Here is a 23,829-nt window from a genome sequence, read left to right as displayed (position 1 = left end):
AACACTCCTGTCCCAGGAGTGTGCCTCAGTTTCCCCCCAGTGTGTATAAAATCAGTGGAAGGAGGAGCAGTGAGTGATGTAGGCACCTTTCAAACAGGGCTTTGCTGGGGAATTACTGCAGGAACACAAAATAAGGAATATTTCTATCAAGAAGAAATGATGAAGTGGCTTGAGGCAGCATGTGAGGCTGCTCCCTTGACTTTATCCTCCTCCACTCTCCATCCCCCTCCAGCTTTTCCCACCCACCCTGGTGTGTCCATGTCCTGAGCTAAAGCAGTCTTGGCAGCAGCACCAAGCCCTGCAGCCCAAACTCCTGCTGAGGGAGGAAGGCAGCGTGCAACATGACTGGTGTTAAGGAAACTATAGGAAGATTAGGAAATGTGTGATGAGTTTTGATAAGTGGAGGAAGCAGGTCATGTCCTGCTTCGAGTGGGCTCTGCTGGGGGTATGAAAGCAGCTCTGCCTCCGTCAAGAATCACTTGGTCTCCTCAGCTCTCTCTGCTCTGGCTGAGGATGTGCTGGGCTGGCAGGATGGCGCTGGGGACCTTCAGCATCCTGCTAGGGCTTGTCCATGCAGCAGCAGCCTGCGAGTTTGGGCCCTTTCCCTACCGAGGCACGGGGATCGTCTGCAGGATGACCAAGCCCGCGGCATTGCTGTGTAAGTGCCTGCGCCTTGGGGCTGCCCTTGCCCAGCTCTGCCGCGAATCTGGGGCAGATCAGCCCAGGGAGGGGGTTTCTTGCTTCTCTGCCTCTTGTGTGAACACCTGCCTGGAGCACAGGTTAAAGCGTGAGCAGGCAAAGGAGCTTGAAAATTGTCCTCATCTCCTCTCCTCAGCCCCAGGATTTAGTGCTGTTCCTTTGGGCTTGGCATGATGAAAGAGTTTGAACAAATGTGTGCTTGATTTCTCTCCTCATTGCAATCTCGTCTCTTGGGGTCGGTAGGCAGAGGGGGGAAGCAGGTTCTCATCTGCTGTGGGGTTATCTGCAAGGATTTGGGAGCTTTGCAGGCGGGGGAAGAACTTAATTCTTCTGTGGAGGGTGGGAACACCTCTGTCCTGTCCCATCTGACAGTGGGACATGCAGAGAAAGCTGTATTCATGCTGGGCTGAACTAACAGAGGGTATTTCTGGAAGGAAAAATCCTGTACAAGGATGTGCTTGAGGCTGAGGCTGGAATGGGCTGTGTAACATTAGGAAAATGGGCACAGAAACTTTTTCCGAATTTTTTCTTTATAGACCCAAGAGCTGACTGCAATACAAATAAGCAGAAACAAAGCAAAGCACTGGGGTAAAGTCAACAGCTTGTGTGGTGTAAGGATGAGCACAGCCTTGCCCTTTCCAAAATCTGCTCCTGAGGTGTGTGAAAGCTGCCCACGACTCCCTGCGACAGCTCCCACTGGTGGCTGTCGAGCCACACACGCTGCTGTCCCTTGCTGCCATCAGCTGTCACAGTAGGGATTTTTAATTTTCCTTATTTACTCTGAAACTACTTCTAGTGCTTCCTGAATCCAACACAAATGCCTCAGATAAAAGCCTTCTGTAGTGCTTTAATCCAGAGAGCAGCTCTGGCTTTGCAGCCAGGACAGATTAAAGTTTGACATCTCTGCCCTTTTCTTCCACCCACAGTGAACCGGGAAACAGCCCAGGTCATTCAGGCAGCCTTCAGGAACGCCCAGTTCCCAAACATCACCGGGGAAAGGTCCATGAGGCTGCTGGGCAGGGTGGCCTATGGGCTCAGTGGGTGAGTATCTGTGTGTGTCTGTGCCAGGGGAGGGGATGGGGCACACAGGGGACCAGAAACTGCCCTTGGAGGGAGCCTCGATCCAGCAGTTCCTGGGGAAAGCAAAGCTCTGGACTGGGGCAGACACAGTTTTGGATCTAAGCCTCGCAGACAATTTGCGTGTTAAGGTTTAGGCTGCTAATGTGTTATTTAAGTTATTTACTTTTCCAGAAGAATGGGAAGGCAGCATGTAGAGCTCATTTCTGACAATGGGGATGGGGAGTAACCCCTGTGGGCTGGGGCACCTGTGGCCACTGATGGCAGATGGTGCCCAAGGCACATTGAGAGGCAGAGGGGACCCATCCAGGCTGCCAGAGCCACCCCTGTCAGCAGGATGTCACTTGGCTGTGTTTGTGACAAAGCAGGCTGGGTGTCTCTGAGTTATTCACTTTTATTTAGGGACCACAAATCCAGGGGTGTACTCACAAAACAGACTTCCTGCCATGGCCACGGCTGCACAGAGCACTGCAACAAAACAGGGTGGCATTGTTCCATGTTTCCTGTTTAAATCATCCCAAAACCTTGTATCCAAACATGGCACAGTGCACCAAGGCTGAGCACAAGCATCACTGTCACTGTCCTTGTACCTGGCCCTGGGATTTGCAAAAGCTCCAGAGTCTGGCACCGGAGTCCCTCAGAGATCCCATTCATTCCTGAGGAACAAACCCAAAACAACCCCAGCAAACACCCCTGGGCTGGGACAAACTCTGTCTCTGTTGTTTCCAGCATCCAGGTCAATGACTTGTCCATCGAGAGGAGTGAGGTGGAGCTCAAGGAGGACAATGCCATCCACATCTCCATTAGGAATGTGACAGCCTTGTTCAAAGGGACCCTGACCTACGGCTACGCTGGGGCCTGGTTGTGAGTACGGGGCTGGAGCTGCCCTGCTCCCCTCCCAGCCCTGCTGCTGATTTCCCCTCCCAGCCCTGCTGCTGAGCACCTCTCCCAGCCCTGCTGCCCATCTCCTCTCCCAGCTCTGCTGCTGCCCCTGAGACTGGCCTGCAGGGCTGGAGCTGCTGAGCTCCATTTCCAGCTCTGCTGCTGAGCTCCACTCCCAGCCCTGCTGCCCATCTCCACTCCCAGCCCTGCTGCCCATCTCCTCTCCCAGCTCTGCTGCCCATCTCCTCTCCCAGCTCTGCTGCTGCCCCTGGCGCTGTGGCAAAGCACAAGTGGGGCTGCTCTCCTCAGTCTCTCTGGCCCTGCCTGCATTGATGGCTGCCTGAGACAGGATTTTATACTCCAGCAGAGCTTCTCAGCCCCATCTTGCTTTCTGCCTTTCTGTCCTCACCTTGTATGACAAGACCAGATGGACAAAGCACAGGAGTTGACTGAGTCTCTCTGCTTTGTTGCTCTGTAAACTCTGAGTGGATAAAAAGGGGGGGGGTTAATGCTCCAAAGTGCCACTAAGGCAGGAGTTTGCAGTGATTTAAAGACAGAGTGTCTGAGATGGACTGGGCTGTCCTGGGGGTTGGCCCAATGCAGTGCAAAGACAGCTGTGAGAGGTGTTATAAAATCCACATCTGTCAGGGAGAAGCTGCTCCTGGCTCAGGTTCCTCAATGTCCTCTCTTCTGCCATTACAGCTTGCAGCTTTTCCATTCAGTTGATTTTGAAATTGAGTCTTCCATTGATCTCCAGCTAAATATCAATCTGAGTAAGTATGCTGCAATACCCAAACATTTTGCAATATGAATAAATTCCCTCCCCGCTCTGGTTTGTGGGTTGCATGCACTGTCCACGTTCTCCTGGGTTGTGTCAGGGGACAGCTGAGTCCCTGCTGGCAGGAGCCAGTGCAGCTGGCAGGGATGCAGAGGAAGAAGAGTGCCTGGCAGGCCAGCTCAGCTGGAGCTGTGGGCAGGAACCATCCAGGTGCAAGGCAGCCCCACCTGCCCCAACCTGGCAGGGCCTGGAATGCTTTGGAAGCATCCCCTGGGAGATGTGGGGAGCCCTCTGCAGTAGTGCCCTGCTCCAGCTCCAGGCCTGCAGTGTCTGCAAAGTGCACTCTGCCTCCTCCTCTCAGTAACAAATCAGCTATTTTTTGGCTTTTTTCCTTTTTCCTTTCGTCCCATGCAGTGTGCCAAAAGGACCAAGTGGCTCCTGATGCTTCAGACTGCTACCTGACTTTCCACAAACTCACACTTCACCTCCAAGGAGACAAGCAGTGAGTCTGACCCCTTTCAACATCAGGATTTATTGTCCCCAAATGCCACCCACCCAAACGTGCAGAGCTCACTGTGCTCCCTGTCTTGCACAGGCCTGGCTGGCTGAAGCAGCTCTTCACAGATTTCATCTCCTTCACTCTGAAGCTTGTCCTCAAGAGGGAGGTAAGATAAGATCAGCCTGTGGACTGAGGGAAGCTCTCTGTGTATGCCACACACTTTTCTTGCCCACAAGACAGTAGCAGTGACATGTTAGTGCTCATGAAAAATAGGACAAATAAACTGAATCCACAATAAAAAAGCAGCTTGGGCAAAGTGAGAGCTGCTGCTGACCCTGAGGCTGTCATGGGACTCTGACCAACAGCCCCTAGACCTCAATGAGGCTCAGCTCTGCTCTGCAGTGCAAAATCCTACCCTTTCCCTTAATTTTCTCCCTCTTTTCCTCCTGTAGGTCTGCAAGGAAATAAATGCTGTTGCTCAGATGCTGACAAATTATATACTCGATTTAGCAGGTAAATATTCTTGTTTTTTCTGCTTTCTTTTTTGATGTACAGCTTTTAATGTTTGAGTGGTAGCCACATCCATCAAAAATGTCCTTCAAAAATGTCAATGGGATCCCAAGCCCTCAGACAGCAGCAAAATAAACCGTAGTAATGTTATGTTTGGATTTTTCTGCATCGGGCTGAATCTTTTAGGATGATTACATAGATTCAAAGACATTTCAATTAATAAAGAATTTCTCTTCAGTATGCACTGATCAGCTGTGCAGGATGCTGCAAGACCAATGTTAGCTAGAACAGGAGCAGGTACTACAGGATTAGGCATGAGGCTGTACACCATCTGGAGATTTCCTACTCCCAAATATCAGGGAAAAGGAATGCAATGTAAAACTGAGCATAATTATCCCAATTTCTCAGGGAAGAAACAGAGTCAGGGAGCTTTAGCAAGATCAGTGCTAGCATCCAAAGGAGTGGGAACCCTTGTGCCACCCCTGTGTCCTTCATTACATCCCTGTCACCCCCTGCACCCAGCCCTAAAAGTGACAGTCACAATCCCTGTTCAAGGTCCTGTTTCTGGTGTGAGGTTTTTGTGTTTTTCCTGCAGCCAATTTTGTCCGGTACAAGGACATCGCTGTTGATATCTCCCTTGCATCAGACCCTGTCATAAAAGCAACGTACATAGAGTCCCACCACAAGGTAAAGCACCCCAGGCTGCTCAGACACCAAAGGTTTCTGGCCATGCTGCGCTCTGCAGGGCTTGGAGGGGCTGGTTCTGTGGGGCTGTGCTGGGGCACTGCTGATGCTCCCTGCTGTGTCCAGCCAGGCCTTTGCCTTGCCATGGAAATGCAGGTGTGTCACAGACATCTGTTATGAAAAAATCCTTTCCTTAGGATTTTTCCTCCTGAGGCCTGTTTACAAAATGTAAGCAATGGTTATCTGCTGCTGTGGAATGCAACAGGTGCATCTGGGATTGGCCTCATAGAGTTGTTTCTAATTCATGGCCAATCACAGTCAGCTGGCTTGGACACTCTGTCTGAGACAGAAGCTTTTGTTATCATTCTTTCCTATTCTATTCTTAGCCAGCCTTCTGATGAAATCCTTTCTTCTATTCTTTTAGTATAGTTTTAATGTAATATATATAATAAAATAATAAATCAAGCCTTCTGAAACACGGAGTCAGATCCTCATCTCTTCCCCCATCCAAAAACAGTCACACAGATGCTGGCTTTTCTCCTGTCTCCCTGCCACTTGCTGTGACCAGCCCCCTTGTTTTCCTGCCCAGGGCATTGTGCTGTACAGGAACAGCTCCAGCAGGCTCAGTGACTCCGTTTTCTCCCCATCCCTGCTGACCGAGTCCCGGATGCTCTACTTCTGGCTCTCTGAGCACAGCCTCAGCTCCCTGGCTGCTGCAGCCTTCCTGGATGGGCAGCTGGTGCTGGACCTCAGAGGGGAGAAACTCCAGGTCAGTCCCAGAGGGGTGCCCTCCTTACCCCATACATCATATTTTGGGGAGAAAGTGGAAAATTCACTAAATACCGTGTTTTGTGAGAGCTGGTTTTTGTAGAAGGTAGAAATCTACAGTCAGTCACTTCATGTGCTCCTGGAACTGGTGCCCTCTTATCAAGAGGGCAGAGTTATTCCTTGGAGGGATAAGAGCAGCTGACAGGAAACTTGTCTGCTGAATTGTAGAGGGATGTGATTTTCTGGGGGATCACTGGGATGGAAAAAAGGGTGGGAGCTGGGGGAGCTCAGCCCTGTCCTGCCCTGGGCATAGCCCCCACCTCAGTGCTCTGCACCAGGAGCAACCACAACCTTTTGTTTTTCCACAATCTGTTTCTGGTTTGTTTCTGAAGGAGCTGTTTGAGATGGAAGACTCAGAAGTGCAGAGGAAGGCAGTGCAGATGGTAACTTTTTGTCCTGTTCTGAGCATTGCATGCCAAATGAGGACATTTCAAATGGATTCTGTTGCATTGTAACAACTTGGGTCCTTCCCTTGGCAATCTGAGTCTTGGGTGGGCCAGATGGAGGAAAAGAGGGGCTGATGGAGAAGCAGTTGTGCTGTGCAAGGAGGAATTCTCCATCTTCCATGCTGGTTTCCATCTCCATCTCCATCTTCCAACTGGTTTCCAGTTTCCCTGAAACCTGGCTGAGTTACTGGGCTTGGGTGAACAGGAGGAGGAGGTGGGGACAGCAGAAGGAATGCAGCTGTGTGACAAGCTGGCATGAAATTGGTATGGAAAAAGCCTGACTCAACTTCTGCTCCTTACCCAACCAGATTTTCCAAGGCACCTCCTACAATGACTCTGTGGCCAAGGTGTGGAGTCTCAGCCAGCCCCAGATTTCCTTTCAGCCTGAAGGGACCATTGTGAGGTCCTCAGTGGCAGTGGAGGTCAGCATCCTCCTGGCAGGAGAAGAACCCCTGGTGGCCCTGTACATGGAGAAGGTCAGTTCTGGCACCTCCTGGCTGTGAAGAGCTTGGGACAGGCTCTGTCCCAGGTCAGGACCATCCCTGGTGTGCAGGGAGCCCTTTGGGAAGGGTGGGTGGGGAACTCACAGCAGGTGGAGAAGGTAAATCAGTTTCTTTCAACACTCCCATGTGTTCCTCTGACCTTTGAGGCTGGAAATGGTGGCAGTGGCCATGTTGGCTCAATGCCCCCTCAGCTGGCCAGCCACTATCAGTGTGCAAGGTGGTCAGAGCAGCAGAAAGCTCTGAGGAGGCCCCATTAACATTTCTCTGACACAGGGTAGTGTCACTGAGATGTTTTAGGAGAAAGTGAAGGCACCATGGGAATGTATTTATTTTGAACTCTCCTTGTACCCAAATTCCAGCTCCACACTAAGAGTATACTGTGTCAGAAATGGACATGAAGCTCTGAAGAATGTGGAGCTCAAAATATGACCTTTTTCTCTATGTGAGCCTGTGTGAAGGGTCCTGATTACACTGTGTTTCACCCCAAACTCTTTATAGTGAATCTAAGGAAGCAGAAAAAAGAAATGCCAGCAGCTTCCCTGTCATGGTTAGCATCACAGGAAAGCAGTGTGTTTGTCCAGTCTTGTAGCTGTGGGCTGAGACAGACACAAAACCAGCCCAAACCCTTGCCTGAGGGCTGGGCACACTCACTTTTAAAGGTTTAACCACAGCTGAGAATAATTCTCTCAGCAAGTATCCCCTGTTAGCAGGGTGTTAGAGGAAATATGCATGGCTGTTCCTTATGCCCCAAATGGTATCTTGAAATACATTTCAAGGATTGCAGAAGGACTGGACTAGAGGTGATCCCCAAAATTGTGGCTCCTAGGATGAGATCTGCTCCTGGATTGCCAAAACCCTGGTTGTGATCTGCAACTGCATCACAAAATGTTCCTCTTAAATGAATGTTTACATGCAGACAACTGCAAGGCAATGAGCCTAAGTGGCCAGAATTCAGAGATTGCTTTCTTTTTCTAATTTGGTCTGCATTGGATTGACTACCTGTGGCAGCCCTGAGGCTGTTCTCTCTACATCCAGTCAGATGTTGAGCGGGGTGTCATGGGAAAGAACACCCTAGAAAGCCATTTCCATCCTTGTGCAGGATTCACAAAATAGCAAAAGTGCAGTGGATGAGCCAGCCTGCAGCTCCAGAGGCTGAGGCTATGGGCATGAGGGGGAGTTTATTGCATGCAAGGGGAGAAGGAAAGTGCTGGCCTTCTCTAGCAACCCCTGGAGGTAAAGCCAAAAGGATGTTGAGCTCTGGCTCCCAGAAAACAACCCAAAATATCCAAATGCAGCTCCTTGCTATGGAGGCTATGCCTGAACCCTGCTGTTCTTCTCTCTGCAGGAAATCACAGCCACCATCCAAGCTACCTATGCAGACAAGAAACTCATTTTGCAGCCTGTGGACTCCAGGTTGGTGCTGTGCTCTCTTGGGAGTTGCCTCTTTTGGCCCATGTTTAAAAGCAGCACAAAAGGAGGATCTCTGCAGCACTTAGTGACTTTTCTTCCCCTTTCCCCCCCTCTTCCTTTCAGTGTAGAGATTAAAGTGTTTAAATGCACAGCTGATCCAAGTGGGGTAAGTCCTAAAAAAAGTATTCTCTAAGCCATTTGAGGCTAAACAATGTCTTTTAAATAATTTTTGTATGAAATTTCTGGTTTTCAGGAGGACCCATCCATACAAAGCTTCCTGCAGAATATGATCCTGGTTGCTGGCATTCCAGAAGTAACTTCAAGTGAGTTTTCCTTTGGGGAAGTCCAGCCTGCTCCATAAATTGTCTAACATCAGATCTCCTAAACCTGAGCACTGAAAAAAACACATCAATAACACTGATAACTGGGAAGTGAGGGGAACCACATTTGTGGTTTGAATTTCTATTGAAATCTGTTTGAAATTTCTGCTGGATACACTTGGGGAATGAGGGACCCCATGTAAATGTCTGGGAGAAAGGAAAAGTGAGTTTTCTGTCAGGCTGAAGGTCGTGGGACATTGAGGCACAATTAGCAGCAGCAAGCCAGGATGGACATCCCTGTAACTGGATGGGTTTGCTGATCCCACAGGTATTGGATCAGCTCTGACCTCACTGCTGAACAGCAAAAGGCTTGATCTCTTTGACATCATAAATCCTGAGATCATTACCAGAAAGGTAAGCAGAGCTACCCAGCTCTCAAAGCCCTTTTGGGATTGTGGCAACAACTAAAATAACATTTTCTGTTCTCTCCCCACATTTTAGGGATATGTAATTGTACAGCTTGACTTTGGCTTCCCGAGTCATTTACTTCTTAATTTTCTTGAGAAAAGTTTGTAGAGCTCATCCCTTCACAGAGGAGCACAGAAACTTGTGTACAACCAGAAAAATTGTGTCTGGACCAATTAAAAGATGAGCTGCTTTAAATCAGTTTTGGTTGAATTTTATTTCCTTTTCCTGAGAAATGCTCTAGGCTCTGTGCAACTGTGCTTCCATGGAGCCTTTCTTCTGCAAAGATTTTGAAGTCTGTACCTCAATCCACACTATTTTTTCAGGATCTTTAAAGGGCTTGTATTCTTAGAAGTCAGGGCTGGGCTCTTGAAGTGCACAGGCTTTGGGTTAGCAGTCTCAGGAGGCAGCAGAAATGGGTTTTGCCACCTTTTGGCATCTCTGTTGTTACATTTTGGAAATACAGCACCTTTCATTCTCATCCTGGGTTTTACTTCCACCAAGAGCCTCCTGATTTTGACAGAATCCAGCAAGTCAAATTACCAAACTCCCAGTAAGCTTAGAACCAGTAATGCTAAAAGACCTGGATAAGGCTGAAAAAAGTAAATGGGATGTGAACTTGCAGTGCAGTACAATAACAGAGATCTTGTGCCCAGGGTAATTTTTTACAGACCCTGATGGTTCAGTGGAGAGCTCCAAACTGATAATGGCCATGTTGTTGTTGACAGAGTGACAGCAAAGATGAAAAAAGCATTGAAAATTATAAGGAAACAAAAGAGATTATAAGAGAAACTTTAAGTGTTTAATCGAACACCAAGTTCCTTTTCTTTCCTACTACAGTGCAATAATTTATCTCAAGTGGCTCAGTTATTTTCCTGTACCAGTTCATGTTGTTTGGGTTTTTTTTAAGTCTTTTCACTTGGAGGAGATCTTGGGTGATAAATCCAACACCTGTAAAGGTGATCACATTACCAAAGGTAGAGATAATGGTCTCTTCCACCACAGAGCAGAATAAAAGCATTAAACTTTGTCCCAGAAAGAGGCTGGAAGCAGGATGGGCTCAATTTCCTGAGCTCCTTGGGCATAGTGGTTGCTCCCTCTGCATTACCATGGATAGAAGCCAGGTCCCTCTGGGCTGCTTCTCTCTCACCCACAGCACCAGAGGCCCTTCCTTGTCCTGGGTGCCTGCTGGGCTGTCATGCCTTCAGGGGTGCTGGTGCCCAGGCTGGTGGGGAAGGAGGCTGGAGGGGCCTCAGGGGCTCCATGGCAGCCAGGGAAGGTGTGAGCCAGCTGTGTCCCTGGGATGACAGGAGTGTGACCCAGCTGTGTCCCTGGGATGACAGGAGTGTGAGCCAGCTGTGTGCCTGGGATGACAGGAGTGTGACCCAGCTGTGTGCCTGGGACAGCAGGAGTGTGACCCAGCTGTGTGCCTGGGACAGGAGTGTGAGCCAGCTGTGTGCCTGGGACAGGAGTGTGAGCCAGCTGTGTCCCTGGGACAGCAGGAGCCGAGGGGCACCAAGGCTGTGATGCTGTGACTGTGCCCTGGAAGAAGCCCTGGTGTGGTGGGCAGTTTTCTACCTCCCTTCTCACCCTGTTCCCATCACTGCCAGCTGTGTCAGTACCAGCCAAGGGCTTGTCCATGTTCCCTCCTGCTCCAAAGCCACCAGTGCTCAGGTGACATTTTCACTCCTTACACAGCAATGTCTGCTGTGGGACAATGAGGTCGTCTCAATGAGGACCTCTCATGGGGACCTGGCTTCCATCAAGCCACAGCCCTTAAACGACATCTCACAGGAGAGGGATGTAATTTTATTAATGCTCATTAATAAAAAGGAAATGGCAGGAGAAAAGCACCCTTTTTCTGCCATGCAGGTGCCTGGCCCCACTGGGGCTGCTCAGTGGTGACTGGACAGGGCTGCCCTTCCATGGGGACAGAGGAGGGCAAGAGAGCTGGGGAAGGATCTGGAGCAGAAGTTTGATGAGGAGCACTGATGGAATTGGGAGGATCCAGCCTGGAGAAAAAGAAGCTCAGGGAGGTCCTTGGCACTCTACAAATCCCTGAAAGGAGGATGGAGCCAGCTGGGGCTCTGTCTGTCTTTTCTCCCAGGTAGCAAGTGACAGAACAAGTGCAAACTCCCTCAAGTTACAGCAGGCGAGATTTAGGTTGGTTATTAGGGAAAATGCCTTAATCGTGTTAGGAAAACTGATCCACAAACACCAGAGGTTTATGTCCAAAAAGGAGACAGAGGAGTCCTTTTGGACTTTTTTCAAATAAAGGGAGAGGCCATGGGGCATTCCCCTGGGATCTCTCAAATTTTTGGAGGACGCAGCCTCCTTTTTATCCCAATGTCCTGGCTGCATTTCCCTTCTCTCTTTCCCCATTGGCCGAGGTACTTGAGAGGCACAGACTCCCCAATACGCCTGATAGCAGAGATTTCCCTCTAATATAAAACCCTCCCTTTTCATTTATAATTCTTACGGAATTTAGGGGTTTTTCTGCCCCGTTATTTCTTTCATCTTTCAATGTCTAATTTCATTTATCAGCAAACCTAAAGTTTATTTGTAAAAGCAAATATCTTTTTCCATTCATCAATCAGTAGGATCCTTCCCATTGTTTCTTTTAACCCCCAGTGCCAGTTTTATCTACCAACAGTCCCACAGCTTGTTTATAAAGACAAATCCGCTCTTCCTCTCAACCAGGAGCGGGGTCAGCCTGCGCGGGATAGAGGTGAACTCCAAAGGTGCGCGGGTGCCGCACCTGGGCGGGACCCGGCTCGGTGCTGAGCACAGCAGCAGCGCTCAGTTATTGAACTCGCTGATGTGAGAGGTCTTTTCTTTTAGAGACCCAAACTAAATTATTCCAGGAGGGAACAGTGAAACTTCCGCTGCCCCCGGGGGATCCCGAGCTGCCTCTCCGCCATCCGGGGCCGCCTCCCTCCGCAGTCCCACGTGCTTTCCCGGCAGAGCCGCCGCTTTCGCTTTCGAGCGCTGCCGCTGTCCCGGGCTCGGCGCTGTCTCGAGTTGTCCCGAGCATCGCAGTTGTCCCGAGCATCGCAGCTGTCCCGGGCTGCCGCAGCTGTCCCGGGCTGTCCCGGGCTGTCCCGGGCTGTCCCGGGTCCGCCGCTGTCCCGGGCATCGCCGCTGTCCCGGGCTGCCCGCGGGGACGCAGCGGGGCCAGGTGAGTGCTCCGGGGAGCGGGGACATCGCGCTGGGCACCCCGGGGAGGGACCGGGCGAGGCGTCGTGCTGGGAACCCCACGAGGGTTTGGGGCTGGAGGTCTGGCTCTGCTTCCCAGCCCTGAGATGTTCGTGTCTAATGGGAAAAGCCAGGACAGAGAACCCACGAGGGTTTGGGGCTGGAGGTCTGGCTCTGCTCCCCAGCCCTGAGATGTTCGTGTCTAATGGGAAAAGCCAGGACAGAGGGTTTGGGGCTGGAGGTCTGGCTCTGCTGCCCAGCCCTGAGATGTTCGTGTCTAATGGGAAAAGCCAGGACAGAGAACCCACGAGGGTTTGGGGCTGGAGGTCTGGCTCTGCTGCCCAGCCCTGAGATGTTCGTGTCTAATGGGAAAAGCCAGGACAGAGGGTTTGGGGCTGGAGGTCTGGCTCTGCTGCCCAGCCCTGAGATGTTTGTGTCTTATGCGAAAAACCGGGATAGAGAGCGGGATGTGAACGCTGGAAAACACCCCCGAGGTCTTGGAGTCCGAACTTCAGCCGAGCTGGTGGCTTGTGCTCCCAGGTAAAAGGTGGGCCAGGAGGTGGCAAAGTGGGGCAGAGCCTGGCAGGTGTCCCCATTGTGCCTCCATCCAGCCCCGGTTCTGCAGAGCTCCCCCCACTCAGGGCAGGACAGCCAGGGTCAGTGTGTCTGTCTGGAGACATGGGTGTTGCTGAATCTGGGTATTTATTTTCTCTGATAAATGAATTACAGCACAGCACAGTGTGCCACTTTGCCTTCTCTGGGACTCGGCTGCAGGCTCCATCTGGTTTTCCAATGCAGCTTCCCTAGCCTTCAGAGAAATATTAACAACATTTCATTGTGGCAGCTCATCCGATTAGATCTGGAGATCTCTGCACACACAGCTCTATCTAGACATGGGATCTTTTGTCTAATCATTCACATCTGCTACATTATCACTTAAACCTTGTTCTTATCCCAAAGGAAAAGCAACTTGTTTTTTCCTCTTACATATAATGGAAGAGGTAATTAAATATTTCCCCATGTACCAAATAATCGGATTTATGCATGTGAATACGAATATTCCCATTGAAAGTGCCTTGACCAAAACCAAAACCAAGTCAGAATTTACTCCACTAACTGTTAACTCCAGCAAGTATTGTTGCTTGTCCTGGGTACCATTTCTTTGGATTACTCCTCAAATGCTTTACCTAAATTAATTATACCTAGCTATAGATTTTAAGCCATAGATTTTAAGATTTTTGCTAATTTCTCTGGTTTTACTGCAGATACATTTCAGCTGGGGAATTCCCAACTGGTTTTACTTTCATTTTGCTCAGTCTTTTGTTTGTTAAAGGTAGGAAGGACTTTGTGCCTGGGGACCGTGGTGAATTAGCACGTGGGGAAATCAAGGCAGTGGGTATTGTCCTCCAGCTTTGTTGTTTGGTGACCCCCACACTGGTTTTGGTGCTGGTACTCTGTTTCTGGGCTTCTGGTAAGTGCTCTGTGCCCTCAGAGCGGGCAAGAAGTTGGCAGATTTGCAACTGGGAGTTTCACATTTCAGTTTAATTTTTTTTGTGGCTGGGAGCTGTGCAAATGCCAAGTTGAGGAGGTTTAGTTCTGCAAAGTTTGTTAAAGACAGTTTTGCATTTGAAGGGAAAGGATCGAGGCTCGAAAGTTTCCTGGCTTTTCTTGGGAGGTTTTTGTGCTTCATTTTGGGATCAGAGGTATTTTATTGAAGGTAACTGCCAACCATTCTTGAGCAGAACAGTAGTACAGGAGCTGTGCAGCGTGGCTGAGCTTTCATTCAACTTTTCACTGTTGCTTTCATCTTGAATATGAGTCTTTCATTGACGTGTATGAATCTACTCTTTGTCTGAATGGCTTTCAGTCTACACTGGCATTAAGTGCTGATTTTATTCATTTATATATGCATTTAGTATGGCTTTATTAAGTCTGTTGTTGTCTGTTGACTGGATGGTGACTGCTTTTCTCTTCCCTTTCCCTGTGGGAGGGGTGGCTGGACACCAACAACTGCCAGGTGCAGAGCAGGGTGAAATTTCCCTTCACCCTTTCTGCTGAGGGGTGGAGAGCTAGCACTGGGAGATTTTTCAACCCCCTACACTTGAAACACTTTTGTGAGAACTGTGCAGTCTCAGAGGATCAGCTTTTCACAGTTTTTCTGGTGTAACTGACTGCCTGACTTGAGCAAGATCCTGCGGCTTCTGCATCAGCTTCCAAAGAGGGGCTGACAGCAGCAGAGTGGCACAGCCCAGCTCAAACCAGGCACTGACACCAGGAAAGCTGTGATTCCCACAAAGTGTCCCTCTGAAGCTGTCTTCCCTTGCATTCTAGGGCACAAGGCTCAGTCCTGCATTTTCATGAGACCAGGAGTGAATCCTCAAACGTCGAAACTTTGTGGTCGCGGCTGGTTTGAGTGAGAAGAGACAAAAAGCATCAGAGCTGAGCCTTGGATCGAAGGCAGAAGCTCCTAGATTTGTGACCCACGTAATTGCCATGGCCTGGCATGTCTACATCAAGCTCTGCTGTCGTTATCCTCAGGCATCTGTACCAAGTGAGGCATGTCCCACGTGTTGGGGTGTGTCGGTGTCCTGAGACCGCCTCCAGCAGATCAATTCCCTTCAGAATATGGAGGAGAAGCCACCTTTGCACTTGACAACTGGAAGGAGACTGATTACACAACGATGCAGGTAGGAGATGGTGTGTGTGGCTTTGTGGGAAGGAAGTGGGAATGGAAGGTGGTGTTGTTACCACAGCAGGAATGGGTTGTTCATCCCCACAAAGTGAGCAGCAAGAACGGTTGCCTGAGCTCTTTGTGCAGCGGGGTCTTGCACAAACTTGTGAACTGAGATACAGCTGAACAAGGAAAACCAAAGCTGCACACACAAGGAAAGCAAAACAAGGAATTCTTTCACAGCTTCTCATGGGCAAGCAGGAGTTCTGCCATCTCCAGGAAAGCAGGGCTCTATCACATGTAATGGTTATCTGGGGGAGACAAACATCATCACTCTAACTCCCTGCCTTCCTCCTTCTTACCCCAGCTTTATGTTCTGAGCAGGGCCAGGTGAAGTCAGCTGTCCTGGCTGTGTTCCCTCCCAGCCCCTTGTGCATCCCTGACCTATTTGTTGGTAGGGTATTATGAGAAGCAGAAAACCTTGCCTCTGTGTAAGCACTCTTGGGCAATAACAAAAACATCCCTGACCTCCCCAGAGGTCCTGGTACATGTGAGAGATGTCTGGGATGTTTGGCAGATGGCCACTATAGATGCCAACAGCTTCTCCCTGGCTGGAGCCAGAAAGATTGCCCCCGTCCTTCAGTGCCTGCTGTGAGGCACTGTGATGGCAGACAAGGACTGCCATGAGTGGGCTCAGATCTCTACTCTAAACTCAGAAGGTAAGAAATTCTAGGTTAGGCCAAGGGGTCTAAAGGCAGATCAAGCCATGCAGGGCTGTGTGGGTGAACACCTCTTGCTCCTGTGCCCACTGCTGCCCTTTGTCTGATCCCTGCAGCCCCCATTCCAGCATGATGACCTGGATGTGGCAGCAGCTGTAGCAAGAGCCCGTCCCCAGCTGGTGGAGTTGCTCACCCAGTGCCCCGAGTGGCTGCTCTGCACTGCCCAGCGCCTCGTGCCCCCGGCAGCCCTGAGCAGCCTGGGCACCATCACCAGCCCCAGGGAAAAAACATCTCTGCTCCTTGACCTGCTGGAGGAGGCTGGTCCTGCTGCCTGGAAGCACTTTGCACAGTCTCTCTGCATGGAGTATGACCTGCCCCTGGACCTGGAGGTGCTGCTTATGAGTTCTGCAGGAGAAGGTAAGAGAGGTCAGGCCAGTTTCCCCTGACCAAACACAGCCAACACCTTGGCCACCCATCACCATCACCCAGTCCAGGCAGTGGGACCACCAGTGCCCTCAGTTGCATGGCCTTGTTTTTCTTGGAAGCACAACTTCTGGCTTAGAAATGTAATTTGAGGTAAAAAACCCCTGACATTAACAGATTAAAACAATAAAAATTGTACGCCCCCACCTCCAGTAAAGCTGAGATGCGATTTTTGGATGGATTTATTTGAAGGAAGAAATGCTCCAATCTCTTTGTTCTGCAGACTTTTAATTGTTATTTTTTTTAAATTTTCCTGATCCAGAAAGGCAAGGAACACAGAATCATAGAATTACCACACAAAACCACTTCTCCATATTCCTCCTTAGCAGGGGCAGTGGCTTTAGGGAAAACGAGTGATCCCTGGGGACCACGGTCCGTTAGTGTGTGTCATCTTGCAAACTACACAGAGTGTGCACACCCTCTGCCTTGTGAGGGCCTGTGGGGCCAGATAAGCTGTGCCTTTCCTTTAGGGGTTGCTTTCTCTGGTGATTAATTCTTCTCTTCTGCAGGAAGTCTCGCAGGATGGGTCCTTCTCAACGGTACTTTCACATTCTGCTTGTGGTAACTCATTGGTTGCATCAGCTGGGTGGATGCAGCCTTTGTAACCAAGTGCAGCAGCAGCAGCTATTTTGGCTGAGATGAAACAGGGCAAAGACCAGACAATCATCAGGGAATGTGGATTGGTGGGGGATTTCTCTCAGGACTGAAGCTGAAACAGCTTTCAGCCTTTTGATACTGTGACATATCATAAAAGGATGTCTCTTAAGGAGCTGGCTTATACTGGTTTAATTTTGTAGTAACAGCTGAGCATTACTAACCCCTCTGAAGGTGAACTGCTTCTGATTATGCTGAGGGGGTTTTGTGGCAGCTTTGAGCTGTGCAGTGAGGCAGAAAAGGCCCTTGAATGCGCTGCTGACTCAGCCAGTGGTTTATTAACAGAAAACCCTTCTTTGCAGGGAAAGTAGGGCTTACCTTTTGAGCAACAGTGTGGTTTTAGATCCGCCAGAGCTGCCCATACTCCGAGTTTGTTTGTATCAGAGTAAAGTTGTTTCTCTTCTGCCTTGAAAGTGAAACTAACTGTGCTGTAGAGTAACCTGGAAGGAAAAGATCAGATGGAGACTTTTGAACCTGGATGTTTGCATCCCTTATACTGAGGCTTGGTTTGTGCCACTGTCTGTGTTGCAAGATGCTTGTCCTTTGTCTCTGGCCAGCTGCACTCCGAATTTTGAGAGCAGAATGCTCACATTAACCATAATTAATTTCCCATTCCACTCCTTTAGGTAACTTCAGCCAGACAGAAGAATCAGGCATAGACACAAGAGCCCAGTCATCTGTGCCAAAAGGTAAGGCTGGCACAGACCCTGGGCACTGAGCTCTTGGAGTTTTTCTTCTCTGCACATGGCCTGGGCAGGGCTCCAAATGTCCAGATGTCCCAGGTATTGACCCTCAGCACTGGCAAGGTGTGGAGAAGCCACTGCAACTTGACATTTCATTGTTCTGTTCTTGCTGCTTTGCATGTGAACCTCCCCTGGTTTTGTTTTCTCTCCCCGAATTTCAGAAAAGCCTTGCTGGCCCCCTGCTAAGGAACTCACTCATTTCAGTTTCTCTGCAGGAATCTCCCACCCACTCTACAAAACCCATGCTGTTTGCACTATTACTGTGGTCAGCTCACTGGGAGGTGGAAGAGATTGGTTTGGCTTTTAAAGGAAGAGCAGAAAAACTATCCAGGTGTTGATCAAGCAGAAACCACTCCAGAGTTGTCAGAATAGGAGCTTAAGGGAACAGATAGTAAGGTTTTCTTCAGGCTGCATTGGAGACTTTCCCAGCTGGTGCAGGTCATGAAGAGACACTTCTGCCTCTGCTTTATGCTCAGAGACTTCTGAGTCACAGCACTGCAAATGTCACATGAATGTCCTCTGTGTCATGTGCAGGTTTAAGATGTTGAAAATAAGAAGAAAAAAGTGACCTTTGTTCTGCATTGACTGCTGCCAGCTGCTGTGTGTCCTAGTGGGTCCATCTCACCAGTTGCTGGTGGAATGGAAATTTGAAAAAAAAGCTGAAAGTTACTAAGACAGTCAAGAAAGACACATGCCTCTGTCACCTCTGTCCATTCTTCCCATCTGACAGTCCATCATAAAAAAACAGGAAATGAACCACTATAAACAGCCCTGGGAATCTGTGGGCTCTGCATTCCCCAGACACAGATATTCCCAGCCACATTCCCCAGGATATCAAAGCAGTTCCTCTGTTCAAAGCAAGGCAGCTGCCTCATCCAGCCTGCAAAAATCTCACCAGTGAGGTGCTTGTGGCCCGTCTCAGAAGAAGCAATTCTGTAATCTCAGCCTGAGTTTACAAATAGTTTTGTCTGTTTAGTTTTTCCTCTTCAGCTCCCCAGATTCTTTGCTGGAGGGTCTTGCCCAGCTTTACATGCTGCCATCCAAAATGCTCTTTTGACGTGGTTCTGACCTTTCCATTTCCAGGCTCTGCTCGCCGTCGCCCTTCCAGCAGCCCTGGGAGTGACAAAGATGCCAAACAGCGAAGGCTGGGTATGTGAATATTCCAGAAGCTGTGCTGGGCTTCCCTCTGAGGAAAGGGATGTTAAACCTATTTAACATCCCTGCAGAAACACCCAGGAAATCAACTTCCAGCACTGAGGCCAGCATGGGTGAAGAGGGAGCTAGAGAACAGGGAATAACATGCATAATACACAGATACCTATTTCTCATCTTAGTAAGATTTAATTTTCATATAAAGCTGTCTCATCTTTTTCCTGAATGTTGTTCTACTTTGGCCCCTGTGAAGAATTAGGAAGGGTTATGGGTTATTTTCAGGAGTTCAGTAGAAATTTGTCATTTCTACCCAGCAACCTCTGATCAGGGCTATCGTTTCTCTGTCTATAAGTGGTAGTATTTTGGATCTGTGGTGACTCACAACCAGCTTTTTCACCCTCATACCCCCTCTGTTGTCTTCTCTCTTAGATGCATGTGTGAAGTACAGGCATCTCCTCCTCAGTTCCATCCGCCAGAGATACGGGAGCAGGAGAGCAGCAGAAGCACAGGAGCAAACACAGCCACTGCCTTTCAACCAAACCTTTGTCAACGTTGTCATCCATCAGAGCAAAGCCCCTCGCTTTAAAGAGAGAACAGAGAAAGGCCAAGAGGGCCTGGCAGGTGCTGCTGAGGCAGAAGAATGTGCAGACACAGCTTTGAAAGTGTCAGACCTGCTCTGCAGCGAGGCCCCGCCGCACACGACCAAGGTGATCTTTTTGTTTGGGAAACCAGGTATAGGCAAGACCAGGCTAATGCACAGGATTTGTCAGAAATGGGCAGAAGGTGTCCTACCTCAGTTTCTCTTCACTTTCCTGTTTGAGTTTCGGCAGCTGAATTTGTTAAAGAGGAAATTGACCCTGAAGGATCTTTTGTTTGACATGTTCCTGCAGCCAGAGGACAGCCCTGACGCCGTGTTCCAGGGCCTCCTGGAGAATGCCCAGCAGACACTGATCATCTTTGATGGGCTGGATGAGTTTGCAGCCAACATGGACATGTCACCCTCCTCTAAGAGAGGCCCAGCTCTTACCTCCCCTCTGTCCATATCCCAGCTCTTTGCAGACCTCTGCCATGGGAACCTCCTGCCTGGTTGCACAGTGTTGGTCACCAGCCGCCCGAAGAGGCTGCCTGACTTCTTATTATACACAGTAAGTGTGTTGGCAGAAATTTGGGGATTTGACCATGAGAAGGTTGAGGAATATGTCAGCCACTATTTCTGTCAGCATTCATTCAGAGAACGAGCTATTGCTCACGTGAAGAACAACACCAAACTCCTCAGCATGTGCCTCATCCCTGCTCTGTGTAACATTGTGTGCATCTGCTTGGAGTATCTGTTCCTCAAACACCAGATGAGCGTGGAGCTTCCTCAGACTATGACACAGTTTTATATCAAAATGTTTCTCATCTTCCTGAACAAGCATCAAGGAGACTGTGCAGGTGATGAGGAGACTCAGGTGAACTGTAACAAAAAGGCCATTTTGGGTCTGTTTGACCTTGCACTGAGAGGCCTGGAAGAGAAGAAACTCGTATTTTATGTCCATGATATTCCTGAGGACGTGAAGGAATTTGCTTCCTTGCATGGGTTGCTGACTGTCTTTGAGGTGAAGACGAGTGGCACCTGCCCAGAGGCTGGCTATGCCTTTGTGCACTTGAGCTTGCAGGAGTTTTTTGCAGCACTGTGTCTCATGGTGAGTAGGAGGGTGGACAAGAACGACCTGAAGAAGAAGTTCTTCTTGAAGTCAAAGTGGACTTTAAAGAATGAGACAAAGACTGAGTTTATGGAGAGTTTTCACATATTTCTCTCGGGTTTGTCATCAAGAGAGTGTAGGACATTCCTCATGATGCTGGCAGAGCAAGATGAGGCTTGGGTGCAGGAAAAGCAGGATGTGATCCTGCAGTCTCTCAAGAAACTGGCAGCCACTCATCTGTCAGGGCCTAAGGTCCTTGAGCTCTGCCACTGCACCTTTGAAACACAAAACCTCGAGGTAGCCCAGCACATTGGGAGCCTGCTGAATTTCAAGTATGAGTTTAAAAACTTCAGACTGACAACGCTGGACATGTCGGCTTTGGTTTTTGTCATAAACTCGGGCCAGAACTTGATTTGTTTGGATTTTGCAGGATGTCTGGTGGACACTGACTGTTTGGAGGTTCTGGCTGGCTGTAAAAATGTGGAACACTTGAGGTAAACACAGTGAGTGCTGTGAGCTGCTGGGTGGGGAGAAGGGATTGGAAGATCAAACCTCAAGTTTGTTCTAGGACAGAGAGAGAGATGATGTGAGAAAATTTGATCAGAACAGCATCACTTCAGTACTGCAGAAATGTATGAAATAATGAATTTATGAGTGATTGAAGGATAATAAGGTGAAAAAACCATTCTGGCTATATTTTTGTTTGTTTTTCCATTTTGATTAAGGTGAACAGCGGGGTAGTTAATGCCGTAGATAAGAGGGAAGGTGATAGGAATTTCTTTTCAATACGAAGGAAGGGTGAATCCTGCAGGCAAATGAAAATATCAGCTTTTGGTGTGTTTGTCTTTTTCCACTTTTCTTCACATTTTAGCTTTCGTAGCAGGAGATGTGGTGACGACTTTGCTGCTGCTCTTTCAAAGGGCTTACAAGGAATGGGGAGCCTGAAGAAACTGGAGTAAGTCTTTGCTTGTAACCCCTCTTCTCCCTTCCTGTCTGTTCTCTGCTCAATGACTTTGGCTCACTGCAGGCTGATCTGTTCTGTGCAGGGTGTGAGGGTGACAGTGCCACACACAGCAGCACAGACACTGTGGCTCTGGCTTTATGCTGGCACCAAGAGCAGAGTTGTGTTACCCTGATGGAAAGGGAGCATGAAGTTGGTTCAGGTGGCAGAGCCAGGCTGCCCCCTCTTTGTCTGTATGGGGGACACATGGTGCAGGCAAGGGTCTGAGACAGGCTTGCCACGTGCTCCAGGGGATTCCAGTCCTCCCTCTGCTTGGTTTGAGTGATCCTTTCTCTTTCCAGGCTGACAGGTGGGTGCATCACAGCTGAGGGGATGGCTAACCTGGTCCAGGCTGCATCCCAGTGCCTCCAGCTTGAGGAAATGAAGTGAGTGTGTTGTGGCAATGACCATAAATCAGCCATTCCTTCCTTGGGATACTAATGAGGATGAATCCTGTGCAGCTTGCAGGACAATCGGATCCGGGATCCAGAAGTGAAGAGGGTGATGGACCTGTTTTCCAAAATGGAAAAGCTGAAGAAAGTAGAGTGAGTAAAAATGGATTAAACCTTGGGTATTGTGAAGCCAAGCATAGCACAGAGATGTGGGGCACCAAGCTGAGGCACAGACATTTCAGTGCCAGCAGGGCTGTGCTGGACTCGGTTTGAGGTAGGCTCAGCCTCACAGTTCTTTTCTAATTCTTTTGAAATCATTCCAAGGGAGCCCTGGCGCCACTGACACCTCTCCAGGAATTACAGTGCATGTGCTCAGCTCAGTGGCTGGCTTGACTTTCCCTCTCCTGTTCCCCTTGGTGAGGTTCAGGTTGAGATATCCCACTCTGATTTAGGGAGGATGGCTCCATCAGAGTCTTCCCAGCCTTTCCACAGCTCCCTTCTCCTGTGCTGCTCCTTCTAAAGCTCCTGTGGCCATCCTGAGCTGGCTGAGAGGGACAGACTGCTAGCAAAACTCCCAGCATGGATCTGCAGCTTTTTAGATGGAGAGAAGCAGCCTGGCTGAGGGGATTTAAAGCCTCTGAAGAGCTGCCAGGGGCAGTTGAAGCAGCAGCAGAGCTGCTGTGAGTGCTGGAGTCTGAGTGCATTTGTGTGACAGGACAGGGATAGCCACAAAGCCATGGGGTCAGAGCTCCACCTGCCCATCCCAGCTGAAAGGGACAGACTCTGCCTTTAAAGGCTTCCACACACCCTCAAGTGCAAGCAGGTAAATCCAAAATACCTGCAGTCATTGCTGGATCCCACACAAGATTTAATCACTGGCCTTGCAGTGTGGTCAGAGGTGTTTAAAAGCACAGCAGAAGGACAGAGGAAAGGAGGATTGTACCTGCTGCTCTTGCTCTCCTGGGCACTCTGGAAAAAAGCTTGTAGGGAATGCCAGCCTGCCCCAGGGAGCAGAAGAGGCAGGGAAACGGTGCCATTTGTAATCCCCACTGCTCACCCATCCCTAACACCCACAGAGTGCTGTTCCCAGGGATGGCTCCTTCCAGGCTCTCAGGAGCGGTGCCCCATGGCCCTGAGAACAAGCAGAGGATTTGTAGCAGCAAGATCTTGTGTTTCACATCTGATGAGCTCCAATGAAACAGAACGAATGTGCAATTAAAGAGTAAACCCTTAGAGGCTGGAGGATTGTGTTCAGGCCTCCCTGCTTTAATAAGGCATAATTAAAATGGATGTAGTGGTAGTTGAACTGCACTGTGGATCAGTGGTGTAATCATGAAAATGTGAACTACCTCCACTAACTAACCCAAAACTGGTTAGTGCTCATATTGCTGCACATGGAAGAGTTATCTCTGATTCTAAATTCATGGGAGCTACAGCTTGCAGAGAAAGAACTGATAAAAATCTGATAATGCTTTTGTTGAGTCCTAGATGGAAATGTCAGAAGTTTTTGAGAAATACCCTTATTAAAAGATCATGTGCTTCAGGATATTTGGGGAGCAGAGCAGAGGGCATTTGTGCTACAAAAGAACATGCTGTGAGCTCCAGCAGCTGAGCTTCTATTTTTCCTCTGTTCACAGCCTGAGCAACAACCATCTTTCCTTGAATGCTGTTCTCAGTTTGGCAAAGGAAGGCATCGTGTGTCAAAATGTCACTGAACTCTGTGCCAGGTATCAGTACATGGGAGCTCTTACAAAAGCAAGCAGGTTGTCTCTTTAGATGCTGACTTTAAATGGACACTGCTTTTCAGCTTAATTGTTGGCTAATTGAAATGAACAAAAATCAGTTTGACTCCTTTTTTCTTTTCTATTGGAAACAAAATGTGAATTCCTCATACCATGTACTTCCTCTTTGTATTTTTAATAGGTCTTTTTATCCTTGGTCTATAAAACCATTTGCAGGGTGTAAAATTCTTGTTGTATTACGGAATTTAAACTTTTAAAATTTAAACGGAGCTCTGCAATATATCAGAAAGGA

At 49.0% G+C, this 23,829-nt stretch overlaps 2 protein-coding genes across 2 annotated transcripts in view; both read left to right on the top strand.

Annotated features, from left to right (window-relative positions):
• Positions 1-513: 513 nt before the first annotated feature.
• On the top strand, positions 514-9,212 carry CETP (cholesteryl ester transfer protein). Its single transcript, XM_036390392.2, has 16 exons — positions 514-658; positions 1,626-1,740; positions 2,506-2,640; positions 3,361-3,431; positions 3,851-3,938; positions 4,032-4,101; positions 4,388-4,448; positions 5,041-5,132; positions 5,719-5,898; positions 6,290-6,340; positions 6,712-6,879; positions 8,252-8,319; positions 8,440-8,482; positions 8,570-8,639; positions 8,965-9,050; positions 9,138-9,212. Exons 1-16 carry the CDS (start codon positions 514-516, stop codon positions 9,210-9,212), a joined length of 1,518 nt encoding a protein of 505 aa, XP_036246285.1.
• Positions 9,213-10,832: 1,620 nt separating this feature from the next.
• NLRC5 (NLR family CARD domain containing 5) overlaps positions 10,833-23,829 on the top strand; it is a 35,694-nt gene continuing 22,697 nt past the window's right edge. Inside the window, exons 1-13 of the mRNA XM_036390546.2 lie at positions 10,833-10,904; positions 11,209-11,264; positions 11,802-11,921; positions 12,008-12,279; positions 14,919-14,983; positions 15,803-16,103; positions 17,450-17,512; positions 18,650-18,715; positions 19,148-20,897; positions 21,275-21,358; positions 21,706-21,789; positions 21,865-21,948; positions 23,433-23,522. Of these exons, the coding sequence (XP_036246439.1) occupies positions 10,833-10,904; positions 11,209-11,264; positions 11,802-11,921; positions 12,008-12,279; positions 14,919-14,983; positions 15,803-16,103; positions 17,450-17,512; positions 18,650-18,715; positions 19,148-20,897; positions 21,275-21,358; positions 21,706-21,789; positions 21,865-21,948; positions 23,433-23,522 (3,107 nt within the window). The remainder of the gene's footprint in view (positions 10,905-11,208; positions 11,265-11,801; positions 11,922-12,007; positions 12,280-14,918; positions 14,984-15,802; positions 16,104-17,449; positions 17,513-18,649; positions 18,716-19,147; positions 20,898-21,274; positions 21,359-21,705; positions 21,790-21,864; positions 21,949-23,432; positions 23,523-23,829) is intronic.

Source organism: Molothrus ater, chromosome 12 (assembly GCF_012460135.2).
Source record: "Molothrus ater isolate BHLD 08-10-18 breed brown headed cowbird chromosome 12, BPBGC_Mater_1.1, whole genome shotgun sequence".
NCBI lineage: Eukaryota > Metazoa > Chordata > Aves > Passeriformes > Icteridae > Molothrus > Molothrus ater.
The sequence above is the reverse complement of the archived record's forward strand: the minus strand, read 5'-3'. Positions and strand labels throughout refer to the sequence as shown.